General features: G+C 31.2%; 2 protein-coding genes across 2 annotated transcripts; both read left to right on the top strand.

Moving 5' to 3' along the window:
• Positions 1-1,199: 1,199 nt before the first annotated feature.
• Positions 1,200-3,244, top strand: TRIADDRAFT_57887 (uncharacterized protein; the record flags this gene model as incomplete). The annotated part of the gene is made up of 7 exons (XM_002114228.1): positions 1,200-1,252; positions 1,354-1,424; positions 1,913-1,944; positions 2,032-2,124; positions 2,198-2,265; positions 2,372-2,450; positions 3,179-3,244. 7 exons carry the CDS (start codon positions 1,200-1,202, stop codon positions 3,242-3,244), a joined length of 462 nt encoding a protein of 153 aa, XP_002114264.1.
• A 6,653-nt stretch (positions 3,245-9,897) lies between these two features.
• Positions 9,898-13,435, top strand: TRIADDRAFT_57886 (uncharacterized protein; the record flags this gene model as incomplete). The annotated part of the gene is made up of 10 exons (XM_002114227.1): positions 9,898-10,104; positions 10,285-10,419; positions 10,697-10,839; positions 11,053-11,111; positions 11,210-11,292; positions 11,975-12,028; positions 12,148-12,281; positions 12,409-12,586; positions 12,720-12,823; positions 13,114-13,435. 10 exons carry the CDS (start codon positions 9,898-9,900, stop codon positions 13,433-13,435), a joined length of 1,419 nt encoding a protein of 472 aa, XP_002114263.1.
• Positions 13,436-21,475: the final 8,040 nt, after the last annotated feature.

The following is a 21,475-nucleotide window of genomic DNA, read 5'->3' as shown; positions in this document are numbered from 1 at the left end:
CATCGGTACTCTTTGTCAGTCTGGGACAGGTAAGGATTGCAATAATCTTAACGCGAGTTCTTTCTATTAAATGTAACTATCTCCTATGCTGCTTGATACAAGTGCTATCATGTTTTAATTTTCAACGCTAGTACAAATTTTACGTAGACTATCGTTTATTATCCTTAACTGGATTAAATAATACATAGTAAATTAAAAGCTTGTAAATCTTAGTGCGATTAGTAATCTGATGTTTACTTATGTAGTAATTTTTTGATTGTCTCTACAGATGATAACACTGATCTTGGTGATACTTTTCGCAAGACTATTTTCTATTATTAAAATTCCTCCTTGTTCGATGAAAACATTAAAATCGGTAAGTAACCGAATCCTTGTACCTGCTAATGTTATTGCAATACACTCGAAACTTTGGCCATGAATTATTATTTCGATGCAATAATCTAGTTATATCCAGGTTATTAGCTTTTGCTTGTTGGTAAAAACTCAGGTACATATTTTTGATGGACTGGATACTTGTACAAAAGCTTACGTAGTACATATTGCAAAATGTAATACTTATTTAACCTACAGTACTGCTGAAATAGCCTCTGCTACTTATTCGATGGTTTTGTAGCTCGTTTGCGAAGAATTATACATACGTCTATTAACTATAAAGAAGAGTGAGAATAGTATAGCACTGATGTTATAAACTTATGCTTTATATTGTACATTCCCTTCGTTTTAATTTTTGTCATAGGATGGTACGTCTATGATATCATTTGCTTCATGTTAGATTAACATGTGCAAAAACCTTCCTTTATCACTTGATAGAGAGTATTACAATTTACTAATACATAATTAGATAAAATTTTATATGGAATGCAGCTTATTGATGCTATATCTTCTAAAAAGTAATTTAAATTTATAAATTGCATGTTAAAACTTTGTTAGATGTTCTTTAGATTTAACTATACTTCATTTTCTTTACGACAAAGATCTGGCCACTACCGCTCTTTTATTTTACCAATCTATCCTTGGGCTTACTAGGAACTGGATCGCTAAAGTATGTTAAGTTGCAAGCCAGTAATCCAATCAATATACTAACTACTTAAATCGCACCTCTGTTTCCCAGCTTGCCTATGTTTACTGTATTACGAAGATATACTATATTATTCACGATGATTCTGGAAAGTATAATACTAACTAAGCGAGTACATGTCATGGTCCAAATTTCTGTTTCTGTTATGATATTAGGAGCAGTAATTGCTGCAATGTAAGTCTATATCATTGGACATCAACTAAATATTAATAATTTTTGTTCATAAATTATCTCATTCATATTAACCCTTACCATGGATAACTTGTATAATGCAGAAACGACTTCACCTTTAATTTTATTGGCTACTTTGCCGTACTAATTAATAACCTATCAAGTGCTTTAAATGGTTAGTAACCTACTTAACTTACTACCGTATATACTCATAATGTCGTATCTTAGTGTGTGACATTATAATATTCATCAGCTATTCAGATTTATAAGTAAATTGTTTTGCAGTCATGCTTTAAATAACTCTAAAATGTTCGACACTAAAAACCAAGTACAATACCTTTCAAGATAATAACAATCAACACGAACAACATATTTATTAGAAATGTTGTAATTTAAGTCTTTACAGTCTTTAATATTGACGAAAATATCTGACAAATTTCTAATTTATCAGTAATATAAAATTTAAGAAGATAGGAAGCTTAATTGAGCATAAAATCACTTAGTAGCCTATCTTGTATACACAAAAGTATAACGAACACAGTTCAAAATATGTTAAACGTTAATACGCTCGTTAAATCGCCCTAAAGTTAGTATTGTTATATGAATTAATTGCGAATTCATTTTTTATTCGCGTTGACGCTAATCAAATATACAACATTACAGGGGTTTACACGAAGAAAAAAATCGAGACTAAGGTTATTCGTTTTTTTATTGTTATTACATGATTTATAAACCATTAGAATCTTATATGCTTATAAAATTATTTTCACGTAACAATCTAGGAACTCGGCATTTTTGGCCTCATGTTTTATAACGCATTAGTAATGACTATACCGGCAATCCTTCTAACATCTTACCAAGGGGATTTCAACAATGTAATTCGTAACAGTAAAAGTTTATATCTCTAGCAACTGTCTTACACAATTTGTGTACTTATGTTCTTTACAGGCTCTAAACTATAGCGGGTGGAGTGATTACTATTCTACTATGTGCTTTATGGCATCATGTGTTTTAGGGTTAGTCTACTTGCATAACTAACACAGATAAAATCGATATTCTTAACACTTTATATGCTGGTGATTATGCTTTCTTCAAATTAATTTTCTGCAATTCGTAAAATAGAATCGTCCTTGTATATTCGACAATGTTATGTACAAAATATAACACTGCCCTAGCAACTTCAATTATAGGGTGTTTAAAGGTAAGGAGAAGGTCTTCGATTTTAAATTGCATACCATTATTAAATTATGCATTCTTGTAAACTGATTTCTGGCTGTATTTGTGGGCGGGATGATATATTAGAATACTTTTGTAACATATTATGGCATGTCATACGGGGGTGAATATCACTTCACTTTAGCCAATTTTTGGGGAATTAATATAAGGTACTGTACAATAAATGAAATTTAATATATTCAAAGCGATAATCCTTAATGATCTTATCTATATGATGACCACAACTTGGATATACAAAAGCTGTTTTCAATTGATTAGTATATATTTTTTCTTATTACTTAAGTGTTTTTGGAAGCCTGATGTATGTTTATGCTAAATACCTGGATAGAAAAGAAATATTGGAAAAGTCGTCAGCGAAAACGTCGATAATATAGATACGTGGATTAAGTTTAGATTAAATATGTATGGGATATTAGAAATGTTATTATACTTACTTTGTGATCCTAAATATTAGGCTATTGTGCAGATATCAGATCTTATTGCGTAAGATCCACGGATTAATTAATTTTATTACATTGTGTGAACTCATATTAATTTACATTGTGCAATCAATCCCGGATGTTATACTAAAGTCAGTGATTGATTCTGTCTTTATATCGTTAATACTTTTTTCGCATGTATTTGCATTGCACTTGTTATCATAGCGGATTATAAAACATTTAATAATGCGGGGAAATGTCAACCAAACTACAGACAACAGCGATCAAATACCAGCCGCTGCCTGATTACATGCCGGCAGGAAATCCCTATCTTGCATAATAACATCAACATTTCATCATTTTGTCAGTTATGGCCTTTGCAGACGTATGTTCTAGGTGTCAAAACTCGTATGATATGGTGATCGTAATCATGTGTCACAATGAGTCTAATACATCAATCATGTAATAAATTAGTTTCATGCAATCACGATTTTATATGATCTGCGTTAATATACAAATAGAAAGAAAAATGGAAAAAATTAACCAAAGATCTAATATCTGTTTTGAAATACAATATTTTAGCGAATATACTGTACCGTTTCAAGTTCTTAAGGATTAGCAATAATTTTAGAGTACTTCTTTAGAACAATTTTGTAGGATACTGAGAACGAGATATCTAACAATGCCTTCTGAATGACATAAAATACATAAAATTTATTTAATTGGTTTATTGATAGATAATCGGACAAAAATTGCCCTGATTGTTTCCTGTTTTTATAACCTTTATTATACAAGCTGGCAACTAGTTCGTTCGACTTACCGTGATAAGAATAACAATAGAAGTGTTTATGAATTTTCATATACTCGTATAAAATATCGAGAGCGGAAAGATAACGAACGTTTATTAGCTGTTCTATTTAACAGTAATAATGAGAATGCATTTTTATAGTTCATTTCTGAAACTCTCTCAAATAGCTTATTGTCCACATGTATTTGTGATCGAGCTGAAATTACTTATATAGCACTTCAAGAATGTCACTCGACGTCAAGTAAAGACCTTTAGTTATTAGACCTTTAAGAGCTTTAATACGTACACACTTTAAAATGAACTGTATGATAAATTGGCAGCTTGATCTTACTAATATACGCTCACTTTTTGTACATCTTGAAATCTTTAAGTCAAACGTCTAATGGCATATAACTAAAACTAAATTTATCAATGGAAAGTGTTCCAACTGCTGTTTTAAAGGCAAAGATGATCAATTAGTTATCACTTCGATTCGAATAGTAATGTTTAATTATTTACAAATAAGAGGTGCGAAATATACATGTAGTTAAATGCGTTTAGATTTGCCTATATCCCTATATATTTAGAGAGCTTAAGCGTTAATTGCGCTGTTTAATTTGGACTGATAATTATAATTGGTATCTATTGTTTATAATAGTCAATATGGTCTCGAATTTCTTGGACGTAAATAGCTTGGTTACATAATTATTATAATTGATATAATCACAATTATGATTATATTTTGCTGTTATGGAATAATAAATATTTTAAAGTTTATACTTTCATAAATACAGTATATTGCATAATAGGGCAGTTAAACGGATTATTAAATTAAAATATGTGTATCCTATTACCAGATATATAGCTAGAAATTCTTATAACTTTTGTATTCTGTATGAACGATTGAATGAACTACTGTCAAAATTAATTGATTATTTTTCCTGAATTTTCATCAGGAAATGGAATTTCACAATAAAAATGAATACAGTTAGAGCTGGGTCAAAATATAACCTCTTCATTCTGTCGCCTTATCATATTCATAAGGCTGGCCTCTTACGTATGAAGGAGCTTTGACCGGAAGCCGATTTCTATTGAACTTATATATTTTTAAAAGGCAATAAGACAGTACGTCTGTGAATTTATAAGCGAAACTAAAGTAGGCAGTAAAAAGTAATGTTTTCTTTTCCACCGCTATTTGTAGGCTATTCTTAAATATATTTATACTCCATGTAAACTGCAATAGTCATTGCAGGGTATTGAATGAACCTACCTTATTTATAAATCATAATTGAGATCATTCGAAATTTAACCGTAATAACGCTGCATCCATTACAGTAATACGATGAAATCAGTTTTTTTGTTCTGCTTGTCCAATTCTTTATAGGATCTATTATTGCGATCTTACTTCTGCTCATAATAACTTGTCTACCATTCAAGAATTTAAACTATTGTTGGCTTTCTACTTACGATTTTGTCGGTACATGACTAAATAATTAACCTTCTCTAGGATAGAATGAATGAAAGCACCACATACTATTCGTACATTGTTTCAAGAATGTATTGAAAAGGTTGACGATTCATTTTGAAATTCAAGAATCATGTCCTGTAAATAACATAAACATAAATTACATATGCTGGTAGAGCTCTATTACAACAATAACATTCAGGTCCGATTACGCTATTTATTACGCTACGGCGCATTCGGTAATACTGTATTGTAGGCTAAAATATAATACAACGGTAAAGAGGAATTTTACTAATTGTCCTTGAAGTCGCTATTATCCCACGTTGATCACAGCATTGTATTATTACGTGCCTTACTAGCATTTGTTTATAATGCGCATAAGAGTTGCAAAGCTTTCACGGCATTTTCGCAAAGTGCAGCCAAGTCTAATTAGCTATGGATTATTGTTACCGTATTGCCCGATACAGCAAATACAGTAACAAGGTATCATACTCGCTGAAATAGTTTCCCTCATGCAAAACAAATATATGATGTCATTGTTTACAAGTATGCATGAATAGATACGCTTTTGCCGGCCGTTAATGCAGTTTTCGAGTTCCATATTAGCTTCATCTCTGATCATGTATGCTCTTCATTAGCCAATTAATCCAGGATGATGGCGTTTAATGGCCTCATGAAGGAGTTAACGAAAGTTATAATTACAGTTCGAAAGGATTAACGGCAATAATTGACTGCACTTGCCAATTTTCTCAACAGTCAATGTACGGTGTAATTAGATATGGAAAGTAGCTATTTCGCCTTTATGATTACGTGGCAGTAACGACTCAATTAAGATTACATCTAGATGGTACGATACGGATCTCACGGCCAGAGTCGACAGAATTAAAATAAAGGTAATTTCCATGATGAAGTCATGAAAATAATGTTGTCATAGTATTCTGTGATATTAAGACTCAAAAACAATTGCGGCTAGAATAGCATAGACAATGTCTCAGCAATCAACGATAACTTCGACGGAATCTAATTGATTATTGGCCAGCTTTCACGTGTCCTGTCATAGAATTTGGTTTAACAATCAAAGTATAGTGGAGCTACATGCGCATTTCTAGGATATAATTAATGCGTAGCAATGTATTACCAAAGAATGTTGCTTTTTATATTCTTTACTCTCTTTTCAGATTACCAAGTCCGAGGCTATAAAAGACGTAGCTTATGCATACATTTACTCATTATTGCTACGAAGATCTACCAGCATCAATTTCATTATCAGGTCAGTTGCTTATAGTTATAAGTTTACTTCTTACCTTCAAAATTTTATTTATTTCTAACGTATCGCTATAAGATACGATCACTCAATTTCTCAATGTTAATTGACTAGCTAGATAACCCTATGATTTTATTTTTTGTTGTTTACATTTTAGCAAACTAAGATTGCAATAGAATCATTTTCCCTTACTTGTATCTTCATTTTCAAGCCTACACCTCTAAGTAAGATAATTACAAATAATAAGCTATAATGCCATCTAGCTATAGCCTCGTTAATTAGTAGATCTTTTTCAAATATTACTCGTGCATTGATATGGATCTACCTCCAAACATAGCTACTGCAAGTAGATTTTATTGTGGTTGTTACTATTCATACTTGCTTCCAAAAGTCCTAATTTTCTGCAGTCTGCTTAGTTTTTTTTAAAATACCGGTACCCTTTTTTGCAATTTTCCTAACATTGCAAACAGATATACTGTACAGTGTCCAATGTAGTATCGATAGTACTAAATTTAACCAACTATTGATCCATAATCGTAAGAGATTCAGCGGTAACCCTCTTGCAACTTTAATGCTTTTCAACGTTAAATTAAAATATAAAAGCCTTCACCTATAACTTGATCAATACATAATGAAATTTCAAAATATGTAGGTTAAATAGATAAGTATGATAAAAATGAATCCATTTTTAAGTCTTATTGATAAGGAGTACCCGAAAAAATGCAGAGTAGCGGTGATATGGTTTGTTTACAATTATTAAACCACGTTAGTCTGGCTCTTTTTAAAATTTTTATAGAAACATAGACTACAGACCATAATAATGTACAATACGAGCGCATAGATAAAAAAGTGCATACAAGACAAGATTTTGTAATAACCTTTATTCTATAGTACAATCGACATATAGTAATTATTCCCTTTTTCGTTCTATTTATAATTATTTGACAATAATACATTAAAGAGAAAATTTACTTTATCTATTTTTCTAGAACTTCAACTGTTGACATAAAAGAATTACCGCTACCGTGATAATGCTACAGGAAAAAGCATTGATCATAATGATTAGCATTGCTATAGGCTTCTCTATGCAATTGCCGCTATCAAACGTATTAAGTACCGGTATGTTATTGAAAGAAGAACAATGCATTAGTATACGTCACAATATATTTAAACTGTAACAATTATTTTAAATTACATGAGATGCTCCATATCGTAAGTGGGCTCAAATTGTAAACATGCATTCTTGTACTCGATTAATTATTATTGTTATTAATTAATAGATGACTAGATGTCATTTGATTATCTGTTAGATGGCCTAGACATGGTACTATTTGTTTATCCTAATCTTTGTACTGTAGTTAGCCTACTGAGAAAATGTTTAATTATGATTGAAGCTAGAAATTGTTTTTTAATTACTTTATCCATTAAATGTAACATATTTCGGTAGATAACGGCTATTAACGATATGATATAAATGAAATACGGAGGACAAAAAGTAGCATAATGATTAAATAGTTGAGTTAGTAAGCAAGTCTCTTGTTGAGTACCTGCAATTCGTTTAGATAAGTATAGTACTGTCGGATATGGAATACCCCTAGAGTTATTACTAGCATATACTGTAGCCTGATGTGAAATATTGTATCTGCTATTAAATCAATTAATCGAGAAAATTCAGGAATTAGCTGTAAATAGTTAAAATTTAAATATGACCTAAATTATAGATAGCAGATGCATAGAATAATTCTGTACTTGATTGCATGGCCATTTAGAAAAAATGAAAAGCTTACGAAATAAATCTGAAATTTACTAATCGATTAGGAAATCTGTATAAGGAACGATGCTATCATTTCGTCGTTACCAACCTACTGGAGAACTCTGCACATTCAATGAAAGTCATAGAAACCTACCCTGTTTTTATGAACTATCGCGTTTACAAAAGCTCAGTGGATTACAAACATTTTATGATGACTTTCATGGTAAAACTACTTAGATACTATAATTTTTTATAGCTATACTACATAGTGTAATTTGCTTAATACGTAAAAGCTAACGATTACACTAATTTTAATCGACGATTTACGTCGTCTACGAATTGCACATGAGAATTACCATCGTACGTACAGTACTAAAGGAAGTTCTAAATGGGCGACAGTTAGTATAGTACCGTAATGAATTAAATAAATAGGATCCAGTCAACTGTCAGTAGTCAGTAGTTTAACTAGTAACTATAATTTATTTCGAATGCTTAGATATCATCAGGTCAGCTACGCATATTAAAATTGAGATTATAGTCAGCTTAAAATTGCATTAATAAAACTATTTAAGTATTATTGCTATTAATATCATCATCTAGTATTTATTCATTCTTGAACCACAACTTCATAAAAGCTTATTGAAAATTGTGAGACAACCTGTTAAATTAAGCTATATAAATTCTGTAGTACGCTATCACTCTAATATGCACCGAACACAATAACTTAAAAGAAAAATATTAAAATTTCCCGACTTATCAATTATGAATGCAACAGATCATATGATCCTGAGAATTGTTCTTTGTCGGTCACGTAAATTGCTTCCGTATTAATCATGCTAAACATTTAGTAGTTATGATAACTAGGCATACGTATATAAATTCATGCACTGTTTTGGTACCTTATTTTAACGGTTTGCCGTAAAATTTATACAATTTTTGCAATATGATAATTACAGAAAATTTAGATGTAAAAGATGTTTTTGATAATTGTCCTAAATCATAATCTTGATGAAGTTGAGCTCTAGATTTTGTATCATGTACGGGTATGAGTGTATTAATCAAAAGCTCATACCATAACTACTTAGCAAGCCGAAACTCACAATGAATTTCGTTTCAATCATATATCGTAAGATAAACTAATTTTACCTGTAACTATTTTTTCATAGCCTTGTCTGTATCACTACATAAAAGTAACTTTATGATATGTAGCTTCTTTGATTATATTTAGTTATTCATTCAGAAGCTAATACGCGTATTGACACAGAAACTTCACCTATGGATTCAGTATGCGATTTCTTAAAGTATAGCGATGTAGATTATAACTAAATAAGCCTAAAATAGTCATATAACTAAATAAGCCTAAGATAGTTATGTAACTAAATAAGTCTAAGATAATTATGCATTATGCAAAAAATATAAAATACTACTTTATGCACATATAGAAATTATTTCATGAAGTATATTACTGATATATTAGCTGTTACAAAAACAAAATTAAGGATATCATTGTTAAGTTACGTGTTTTCCATATTCATAATCTAGAGAGGTAAATCCCAGATTAACATAAACGTGGGTCAATCAAGAAATAAACCTATCAAGGTCTAATTGCGTTAAGTTAATAGATAGTCTCTTCTTGGTATACTAATTAAATCATATAAATTTCTATCGAAAATTTGGCTTTCTTGGATTAATGATCTATTTTTATAATAAATTAGCTTGCTTCCATGGAATCTGATGAGGATTATAAATCCTTCAGATTTCAATTCAAATATAAAGAGAGTAAGAAAATGCAGGATAAAGAAGTTTATTTTTCAAAGTCTGAAGACGGGTGGTCACAATTAATAAAATTGAACGAGTTTAAGATTTACTATGAACTCCCTCAGCTTCAGTTTAATTGTTCGGAGGCTGTTAAACCAGAGTGCAGGTTGCAAGTAAGTGATATCAAAATAATTATAGCAGTACGAGCATCATCAAATTTGAAACTAAGCAAACCTAGCTTTTAGTGCAATAATACAAGCCTAATAATTCAAAAAATATGATATTGTCAGGTTTATTTAATATTTCATTAAACAAAATCTAGAGCATAAAATCCTATCTATTTTGGACAATAGAGTCTTCCCTTTGGCAAATGCCTAGTTGAAGACAAGTGCCTTGGAGAGAAGGACAGTAATAGCTTGTTTGGGGAATACTTTCCAGGAAACTGCTACCAACAGCCTGCAAGTTGTAATGGAATGACTAGCAATGAGGTAGGAATACTTATAGTTGCTGTACATTTACGAACTATCATAGGTCAACAAAAGTTATTTCGTGGCTGCGTATATTGATGTTGAAGCGATTCCTACTTTTTAAATATTGAGCACTGTATTTTATTACCGTAACCTAAATCCTCCTTCGGTAAAATTACCTTAAATTGTACATTTCCATATTGTAATTCAATTTCTTTTTTGAATAATGCGACCAAGAATAGCACTCCTATTATGTATGGAGTTGTCAATGTTAAGCTTTCAAATAATTTCGTACTAGATTACTCAAACCTTTGCAACAACGATTGCTGCTCGTAAAATTCCCTATCAAAGTCGTGGACGAGTGCTAACTATAAGTATAGCAACTCAAAATAGTGAAGTGCATTCCAATAGTAGCGGAGTGCAACAGGATATTAATTTAAGGTATTTATTGAAGTGTGGCCACATTGTATAAGGGTTTAGATACAACATTAACAATGCGTATAAAATTATTATTTGAAATGATGCTTTTAGTGTTAAAGTAAATCTGAAGTATCAGGATTAGGAAAATTCTATTGATATTTGTACTATAAGAAAGGTTATTAGACAAGATAACTACATCCTAATACTGACATAGCATGATCGTCTCCATTTTAGCCGGACTATAAAATATAAAGAACAAACACCGGGCTCTTGTAATTTTGGCCCAGAATCAGGTATACTCACGCTCCTACTATATTCTTAAAATATATCTACATATTTGTCATTCTAACCTGTCAATACCTTTACAAAATACTGTACATCCGAAAAATAGCTGATTCTTTCTCCCAAGCAGTAGATGCTGATAAATTAGTATTTAAGGAAGAATATTATCGAAGAAGCCAAATTATAGACAATGTAGGTTCGGTTATTGTTTGCTGTATAATTCATAATGTGATAAAAATCGCTATATTGGTAGATTAATTTATTAGCTGACTTTTTTTGTACATAATTCGCCTATTATAGAATTAATAAGAATATTAAATATCATAATGGATAACAACTACATAGTCAATATTATTTGTAGTATTGAGAGTGTATCAATTTAATCATAGCTAGTATTTCAATTAAGAAGAGAGTACTTAAGAATTTACTTTAAATTGTCAACGTTAAGCTTGCTACTTCAATCACACCGTATAGCATTATATCTTTAGATATTATTTGTACTATTGAGAGTGCATAAATTTACTCAGAGTGATATGAGGCCTTCCATCGCTAAGTAGGAAGAGTTTAAGGTTTTGCTTTTAAATTATCGAAGTCAAGCATGGTACTTCAATGACGCCGTTTAGCATCATCTGTATTTTAACGGTATTTACACACTAGATCTTAGAAAGTACATCCAAACTTAACTGTTATTCCTTCTTATTATTCTCCACTTTGATGATAGCAGTTAATACACATATATAGTCGTTCTAAATTGAAACCCTATCGCAGTAAATCAATCCGGAAATTGATAAAATTATATGACATTGTAGTATACATATAGTTATTAATGCATTAACTTTACAAATTATCGTACTAATTGAATTTAATCCTTTAGACGATTATGAAATCTTATGAAAAGATCGAAGATCAAGACTCTGCTGAAGAGAACGTATGCATTATAATATATAGAATGAATTCTGACAGTTTCGAATTTGCTTTGAAGATTAAATCTAATCTGCATGAACATCATCCAGTATTCAATGATTTTCTATTAATTTAATATATTAGAATACAATCCGGCAAAAAGATAGGCATATATTAGGAAAGTTTCGCAACGAAGTTAACAACATGACTGAAAGTTTTAATACATTGACTGTACCACAATTAGCAGACGTTGAGAAAATTTTCTTCGGTTTCAAACGGTATGTCTTTTTGATGTTTATCCATAAATATTGGAGTATAAATTCAATTATATAGTAGAGTTAAACAACTATTAATATATGGCCATATCTTATTATATATGGTATATAATTAAAAATGCTCTTTTAGAGGTATCGCGATCATAAGTGTTGCATTAGCTAAGCAATCCTGTGAATCTCCAGTGATTCTCAGGACCTACCTTGCCAAACTCTATGAAGGAACATTGCCAGAATTTTTGGGAAAATTTTTACTACTTGGTCTAATGCAATGCTCGAAATTTACCGTGGGTGACTTTCCGGCCCTAAGTGTAAGAGATTAACTATTTTCTAACTAAACTTAACCGCTATAAGTGATCTGTTTTCGTTTTAAGAACTAATGACACGGTAATGTGGCTAATTTGTAAAATAAATTAATCAAACATGAATTTTTAATACTGGAAGAAATATTGTGCCTCTTCGAGAGCAATAAAGTATGGCTTTAGCTATAATTGTAAAGTAGCCTACGATTACCTTGATCGAAAGAGATCAAATGAATTAAGGACAACGTAAGTATCGTACTACAGGGGGATATCATATCTTTCTAACTAGATGCGATATGTACTGCACTAGCGTGGGTTCAGCTAATAAACATAACGCGTACATAAATATTTACAGATATCTATCGTAGAGGATTTTATTATTTACTAGTCAATGATAGAATAATGCTATACTAATTTTAAACACATTGTCTTTCTATTTCTATGTACCGTACTTCTCCCTTATGAGACATCCTTATTTAGTCTCTACAAACTTATAATACTAATGATATTATCGCCATATTCAAAATCTTATTTAGAGTTGTACAATTGGAGGTCTTTAAAAATTGCACAACTTCGCAAGGCTGTGAAAGCCATAGAAGAGATGCTGTTGTGAGAGAATGTGAGAAACTTTGCCCAGGTTGCCTCGAGATGGATTGGTATGATTCGCGTGAATTGTTGAAGCGAACTATCATAGGGGAAGGGCCTATGATGGAATATAGGCAGTTAGCATCAAAGTCGGATATTTCCAAACTTTTCAAAGGCGGAGGGGTTTATCATGTATCTAGAGGTGATGTGGTAATAAGTAGAAAGGGCGAAATACGCGTAAAAGAAGAAAAACTCGTTGTTACAACGTTGTAAGTTATCAACTTTTCTTCATGTAATTATAATTGCTAAGAATGTGAGATTAGTTTCAAGGGTTAGCGGACAGTTCTATAAAAAGGTTTCGATTCAAAAATGGACGCTGATAACAGGGACAACTGATAAGTATGGAATTTATATTAAATTTGAAAAATTGATCATAGACTGGACTGTCGGATACACACGTACATGGCAGTTGATGTAAGACTGGCCTACGGTTTGGAGAATTCTTTTCATTTGTACCTGAAATTCCAACAAATATTACCGTTCAAGTCGGGCAGTATGGAGTTTAACCGACATAAAAGCTCTAATCTGGTCTTTCTCGGATCCGATATACAGTGAGTTTGATGATATTGTTAATGCAATGATGGTATGCTATGCCAATGATGATTTAGGTCTCAACTTTAAAAATTGGATGCTTTTTTGGTAACGACCTTGTATCAGCGATAGGTTAGCAACAAATAGCATTAAGATAAAGTTAATTAAGATATTTTATTATTGTAGATGGGATATTTATTCCTTTGTAATTGGGAGTAACTTGAAAGTGCATCGAGTGAAACCGATTGCTCCAGCTACCAAGGCTAAGCTTAAGGTAGACGAAATATCTATTTCTAAGATTGCCACGTGGCTTGCAAAGTTATCTCTGGTAGTTTAGTCTGATTAATATATTCTCAACGTCATTCAATTCCCATTTTTAATTTATGACAATCACTAGAGGAGAATTTGTATTACCTTGGAAGCCAAGCGAGAGAAGCTATGCGTTCTTAACACCAAAGAAAATCCTCAATCGGCGGAATACCCATAAGATCTAAATTATTGATCATATTTACAGTAATAGAGAAGTTAGATTTTGCTCTCTAAGAATCGACTGTTTTTAGTAATAGTGTAGTAAAATCAATTATTATTTTTGGACAGGCGGTGAGACCGGTAATTAAATCAATATATTAATTTTATCAGTTAACATGTTACAAGGTAGGGGTAATATGGCATCTAAGGTGATTGGTAGTACTGCTTACTATAGCTGCAAGTTGACATCACTATGACATTGAATTTGTTTCCATTTTTATGTAATAACAGAATATACTTCAAGGAAAAAGATACCTTATAATTAACATTAGGATTTTAGGTGTAGGTTGTTAATTAATAATCTTTATTGCATAAACCTGTACGTGTCCGCAGTAATTACTACCAGGTATTCACATTCACTGCTTAGTGGAATAGGAAGTTAGCGCCGTAGGAACTATTTAATAATAAGCTACCATTAAGATTGTACTAGATAAATTGTTGTTTAAGTTAGCGTGGTAGGAACTATTTAATAATAAGCTATCATTAAGATTGTACTAGTTAAATCGTTGTTTAATAAAAGCTTAGACATTACAGATAGAAGTTGTAATGATTTTGATGAAATCTCGGCACAACTGTAGATCTTGACAGACCTGTATAGGGATGTAGGTGTGCCCATACAAACAATAATTACCGCAATGAAATTAAATTAACGACTGACTATTCATGTAGTGATTTATCATGATTTAGTATTGAAAGAATCAAGTAATAAATGGCGATATTGATAGCCACGATAGTCGTAATTTTAGCAAGAAATTGCTTCTTGGCTTTTCGTCGAAAAGTACCGGCAGTCAAAAGAGTGAACTTTGCTGAATTGAAATTCCTGTCTATTACTTAGGATATTACGGTCTTGCTAATCCTATTAGTACCTCTTTATTATCAACCCTGCAATGTGTAATTATTCATTACGGGGTTGATAACAAATAGGTAATTATTTTGTCTATATACAAATATAGTAGCAATTGTGCGAGTATACGAGTAGATTGTATAATTTCTTGGATTCTCTTGTATTCGCATACTATTTTGTCATATAAGTGTTAATATAGACTAATAGAGAATAGTCTTTTTCTGGTAGTCTATTTGTAGTGGCCTTCTTTTCTAGCAATCGTGATTTTAATATGTACGTGTATCTGCGGCAGATATACTTCAGGAAAAGAAGAGCACTGATTTACGAGTGACTTCTTTTGAAGATATCAGCATTTTTAATCTGCTTCATGCTCACCTACTGTCAGCATATAAAATAAATTTTAGATTTTACTACTGAGAGTGCAATACATTAGGCTCAAGGAAGTAGCAATAGCCTGATAAGTTAAAGAATTTAAGAAGACAGCCAGAATCTAGAGTATTCAGAGCGATACGAGTAGGTAAATCATCAGCAGAACTGTGCAAGAGTATATCATTGCATACTTTAACCAATGTTACTGGTCAATGTATATATACAGAGATACAATACATTAGCCAAGATGTAATAGAGAGAGCATCCAAGGATTGATAATTTCACATATTAAAGTTTAAAATCGTGTATTGACTGTGATACAAATGTTTGCGGGAAAACTATTCTAACTATTTAATGCTTACTCAGCAAAATCAGCTATTGATCATCACGGCGTCGTAATTGGCGGTGATTTTTTTCTATTCGCTATTCTTACAAGTACAATACATAGTATAATAATAAGCTTGATCTAAATTGCATCATCAGTCTTTGCATGGCTTTGTCCTGATGTTTTTTATGGTCAAATGTGGGATTATGTATTTCTTGATGGTTCTGTCAATCTCGCTAATTGTTTCACGAATTAGCATCCTATTGTATTCTGTTATGGCGGTATTAACCGAAAATGATTAAGCAGCAGGCTTTCTACGCTTTTACGTCTTTGCCGTACTCAAGTAGATCGTTGTTATATCATGAATTGATCTTGTTATCGACTTATTATCGGCTTATTATCGGCGTAATGCATTTGATTGCCTTTACTATCCACGTAGACCCTCGAATTCCGACTAACAATTGTGCATTGTAGATTATGAATGAGTTGTTGTATTCATTTTCGCTATACTCCTGGCTTAAGCTCAGTCCCACTGTCCTAATGAAGATTGTTATTGTGTCATACAGGCTAAATTGGCATAACTAGATGTTTCTTTACCATCAAATACAATCTGTTTCCTTGGAATTTTGCCTATTTTTAGTTTATTGTTCAACAAATTCATCTGCTATTATATAATAGCTTATTAAGAGAATAAAAAATAGCAAAAATGATAAGTTCTCGGTGTTTACTTGTTGCTATCAATGATATCATTCTAGAGTTCTATTTTTACACTTACTGTATACGTAATATTTCCAATTCTTATACTTTAACCAATAATACATTATCTATTTATTTGGATTCCATTTTTTTCCCTCAGTTCATCATCAGCGGGATGCATTTTTCCTCAATGTCAAAACTAAAATTAGCAAATGTTTTACGATTCTTAGACGTAGATGCATAATGGAAGTAATCAAAGACAACAGGTGATGCCTTAGCAATTTAAATAGACAGGATTATGAAGCATTAGCGCGTAAAGTCTTCATTAGCATTACTTTAGTGGCACGGTACGGTGTATACTAGTGCACAATCTCATCGTTTCACATAGACTATTTTTCATGTTGCGTTTATTTTTTATTAGAGGTTACCTTCCAAGTCAAGACTGTTCCATCGTAAAAGTGGTAAATGCAGATATAAATTACCTTTACGCAGAATTAATAAAGGCTGTTCACAGTTTATTAGTACAGGCGGCCATGAACAGACGCTTTGACTTTTAAAGCAAAAAATTAACTTAATAAAACAGCTAACAATAACATCGTAAAGGTAGAATTTGCTTATGCAACAAAATCTATTCGTTGTGATAATTGATCGGTGTGGTCCGCCATAGAATTCTAAAACAATGCTAATTCCAAATTACTATTATTGTTACTGCCAACAGAGGTAAAATTTGCTTTTGCAGTGTGGCGGTATACGTCATTGACTAAAACCGTTACAGCAAGTTGGATCCTAAGTTATTGTCGGTGTTATTTGCAATCATCCAAGTAAAGCATAATTTCTAACGTGAAATTGATTCAAAGCTGTTGTTAACATTTTTAATTAAAAGCTTAAGCTTACGAAGCAAAATTGATTTAATGCCACGTCACTTCTTGATGACTATTAATAACAATAGAAGGCAACATTGTTTTAATAAAGTTTTATTGAAAGTTGTTATAACTAATCAAGTCCCGTTTAAAGTCCTTATATAATGTACTATATTCTCACGTGTAATGTATTATGATTTATTCCATCATAATTTGACATAGCAAAGATTAATCAGCCTTGATGTATAATAATGATTATATCGTTTATGATGGACTATAAATGGGAAAATTGACAGTTACGACATAATTATTCACAGTTTTAGAAAAGAAATTACTTCTAAGGTAAATAGAGGCTATTTAGTTTAAAATTACTTCTACAGCATGGCAGACTTAAGTCATCATATAACTGACTTCTCAGGCATCTCTAATTCAAAATTATTTTTGTGACTGTTAGTGGCTATAAATATGCCGAAAAAATTTTATTGTTTGGGTAAAATGAATTTAAATGATTATTGTCAGTAGAAGTGGGAGTGAACTTCTACAGCTCAAGTAAAATGAATGCACGTTCAATAGCATATTTCATAGGAATCAAATTATCCATACAAAATTAAATTCAATGCTAAATATTAGCAGTCACAACTGACAAAAGTAAAATTTTGCTGATCTGGCAAAATTGTTTAAGGCTATTATTGGCGGCCGTAGGAGTAAACAACACTTTTGTTATTCAAGCCAAATTAATACAAAGTTATGGTGTAAACTGCAAAGGTAAAAGTGGCATTTAGTTCATAAATGTTAATATTTGTATGAGGCGGAATAAATTTATCTTTGAATTTTACTACACACATCATTGATGATCGGAAAGATAAATACGCTATACTTCAGAGCTTAACTAAATCAAAGCGATTAGGAAATGGTAATTATTAAAGCATTGTTTAGGACAAGATAGGTAAGAATTTACTGGCATATTCAATATAATTTTCAAAGTTCTGATGATGCTTATTGCTAATAAAATGAAGGCGAAAAATACTGGACTGTACGTAAAATATCATAGTACATTTATTTCTTTCCCATTTCTGGCTTTAATAGATACTGGTCATACTTGGCCACGTGTTCTATATCCAAAATACTAAAATCTATTAATTGCTGAATTTACTTTTTATTTTTATCCTAACACAATTATCAATTTGTTCCATTTCTTCACAGCCGATTCTCATTTTACAAAACTATGACCTCATATGAAATGCAAAGCCCTTATATTTTTAAATTGATTCTTGGTCTATCAAGAATGAAATTCGCATTTGAACATCAATATGTAAACTTATGCATGAAATTGACTAGTGCGGAATTACCCTGAAATTAACAGGAGTAAGATTTACTTTCGATTTAAAGCTACTAGATCTACAGTATATCGAATATTCTAAAATGCAGAGTGGGCACATTAGCTTACGTGACAACAACAATACAAAGATTAATGTTAGAATTTCTTCCTCGACTATCTTTGCTTTACTATGTGTAAGAAATGATAGTTAAACTAATCAATCAGTTTTTCAAGATGATGCAATAAATAAATTATAATAGAAGCCAATTTTAAAAACTACTTAAATTACGAATATGTTACACGACAACATATCCAGTTAAAGTTATTATGATTAATGTGCCCTGTTATTTGATACCAGATATAAATAGAAATTCATAGCAAGAATAAATGCATATGATGATATTTATTATGTAGAAATGTATAAATACTGTCACAAATAAATAAAATTTATCAAATCTCTCTATTTAGGATCTCATGACGTAGTTAAGGCTAATGATGAGTATCATACGATATATCGCATGATCACTATCTGTAATTAATAATTAATAAATTCAAAATATATAATTAATGATTCTTATCCCTATACTGGTATTAATTTATGATCGTCACTCTATTATACAGTATACTAAATATTGGAGGCTCATAAAGTAATCCAGAGTATGCCTGATATTTTAAACTATTGCTAATGTAATATTAATCTTAACTCTGTGCCATGGTGAGGTGGAGAATCGTTTAGAGAAAAACATGGGAATTGACGTTGCATAAGAAATGTGAAATAATCGAAATAGCAATAGGTGTGCCGTGCCGTATTCAATGGTTCCAATGAATAAATGGGAGAGATGAATCACAATAATAGGAAATATTACGTGCAATCTCACGATAACAAATTAAGTTTAATGGGATTTTTATGGTGCCTAATTTATATTTTCGGCTGAATGAAATTAAGATTGTAAAATAAAATAAAATAAGTGGATAAGTCTATGCTTACTTGAGAGTTTATTTAATAGAAAGCTCTCTTAGTTTTGTATATCATGGGACTATCTGACAAATTTATTTCCTAATGAGAAATTTTTAAAGTCAGATATAGTATTATAACTAGCATCCAAGGTGCGTCTAATATCAATTATATAATATAAAATAATTTATAAACAAACTTATAGATAAAATTTTTACCAAAGTGAAAGTAAAATCGGATATTTCAAGCAAATATGCTGTGACTTAATTGAAAGAATACAATGCGCTCTTAAGGAAAAGTAAAATATGCAGTTCAAGGTACGTTCTAAAATTGCATGTGACGGAGAGATTTTATATCGATTAGCTATAGTGATATTCATCAATACTTGTACAGTACTTACAGCTTGTATCAGCAGTTAAAAAAATTATATAGTATACAACTGTATACAATTCTAATTACAGGCGACTACACTTGAATAACATTACATAATAAAATTGAATTTTTATGCTTTCAGCAATGATCTCTGAATACAATTAGTCTGTCATAACAATTGCCTCATGCTTATACATCGTGTATTACATTATCGCTTAGCAATACAAATTAATTAAATTACGGACTACACGTTGAATAACGAGTTAATGGCAACTATTGTTGTCAATTTTACAGGTAAACTACCTCCTAAAATGCAGGTTATACGGCAAGGGCATTAATAGTAGAAATGTAAATATACTTTGCAAATAAATGCTTATCGAAAATTCACTTTGACGATAAATAATTATCCGGGTGTAAATTTTTCTCGACAAACGTTACATCTGAACAAAGAATCAATTGCGTATTAAGATAGAGATGATAGGATAAAATTATTATTAAGTTATAAAGGGTCTATCAGGAGGATACAACAGTCTCCAGAATACATTATCATCTTCCTACTAATTACCCTCTTGCATAACTAATAGCAATATATAGGAGGAACTTCAGCAATGTGAAACAACTCGTATGGTACAGTATATACCGTACATTACTTACGCCCACAAATGCTGTTAATTTGATAATTTAGACTACAAGGAGTTTACAAGTAGTTTACTGAGTTAAATGATCTTCTGTAGATTATTTGTGATCTTTACAACTAATTGCACGAACTCCGGCACTTTTGAAGTTTGAAATGACTCATATTATAATTTGAATGAAATTTTAATAACGGCCAAAGACTACGTGAAAAACGATCTCAATAGAAGAGATTTACCGAACGGTACACCCAGCAAGTTGACATGATTCTCAGTGTCAGCAAAGGTCAAAGTGCTTCCCTCAAGGTTGAGAAAGATACAAAATATCGTACAGCCTCTTTGCATAATAGCATAATAATTGATTGTCTTCAAAGTTTAAAATTGTTGCATCCTCGATAAAATAAGCTAAAAAAATATAAACAGTGCATTTTTCGACACAGCTGGTACTTTTTCTGGCGCCAATTTTTGACAGTTTAATGATTAAATGAATTATCGTCTATTGTAGTAATTATAATCAAGTGACAGGTCGGTTTATGGAAATGTTATTAATTTTTAATTTGAATTCATTTAGATGATATCCATAATGGGACAACACCCGAATATAGCTGATGAGGAATGTTTGGAATTTTCTGTATTGATTTATGGCCTTTGAGAAATTGTAAGAGATTGATCAGATTCTAGAAGTAGTTAAACGGACCAAGAATATGTATACTAGCTGTAACTTTTATAGTCCAGTAAGTAGCTGCTTATCCATTAATATATTTATCGTTTTAAAATAAATAAAGGCAAGCCATCTATAGATATCATTCCTATTTGTATCTAA

Source organism: Trichoplax adhaerens, genomic scaffold (assembly GCF_000150275.1).
Source record: "Trichoplax adhaerens TRIADscaffold_7 genomic scaffold, whole genome shotgun sequence".
In the NCBI taxonomy this organism is placed as follows: domain Eukaryota; kingdom Metazoa; phylum Placozoa; class Uniplacotomia; order Trichoplacea; family Trichoplacidae; genus Trichoplax; species Trichoplax adhaerens.
The sequence above is the reverse complement of the archived record's forward strand: the minus strand, read 5'-3'. Positions and strand labels throughout refer to the sequence as shown.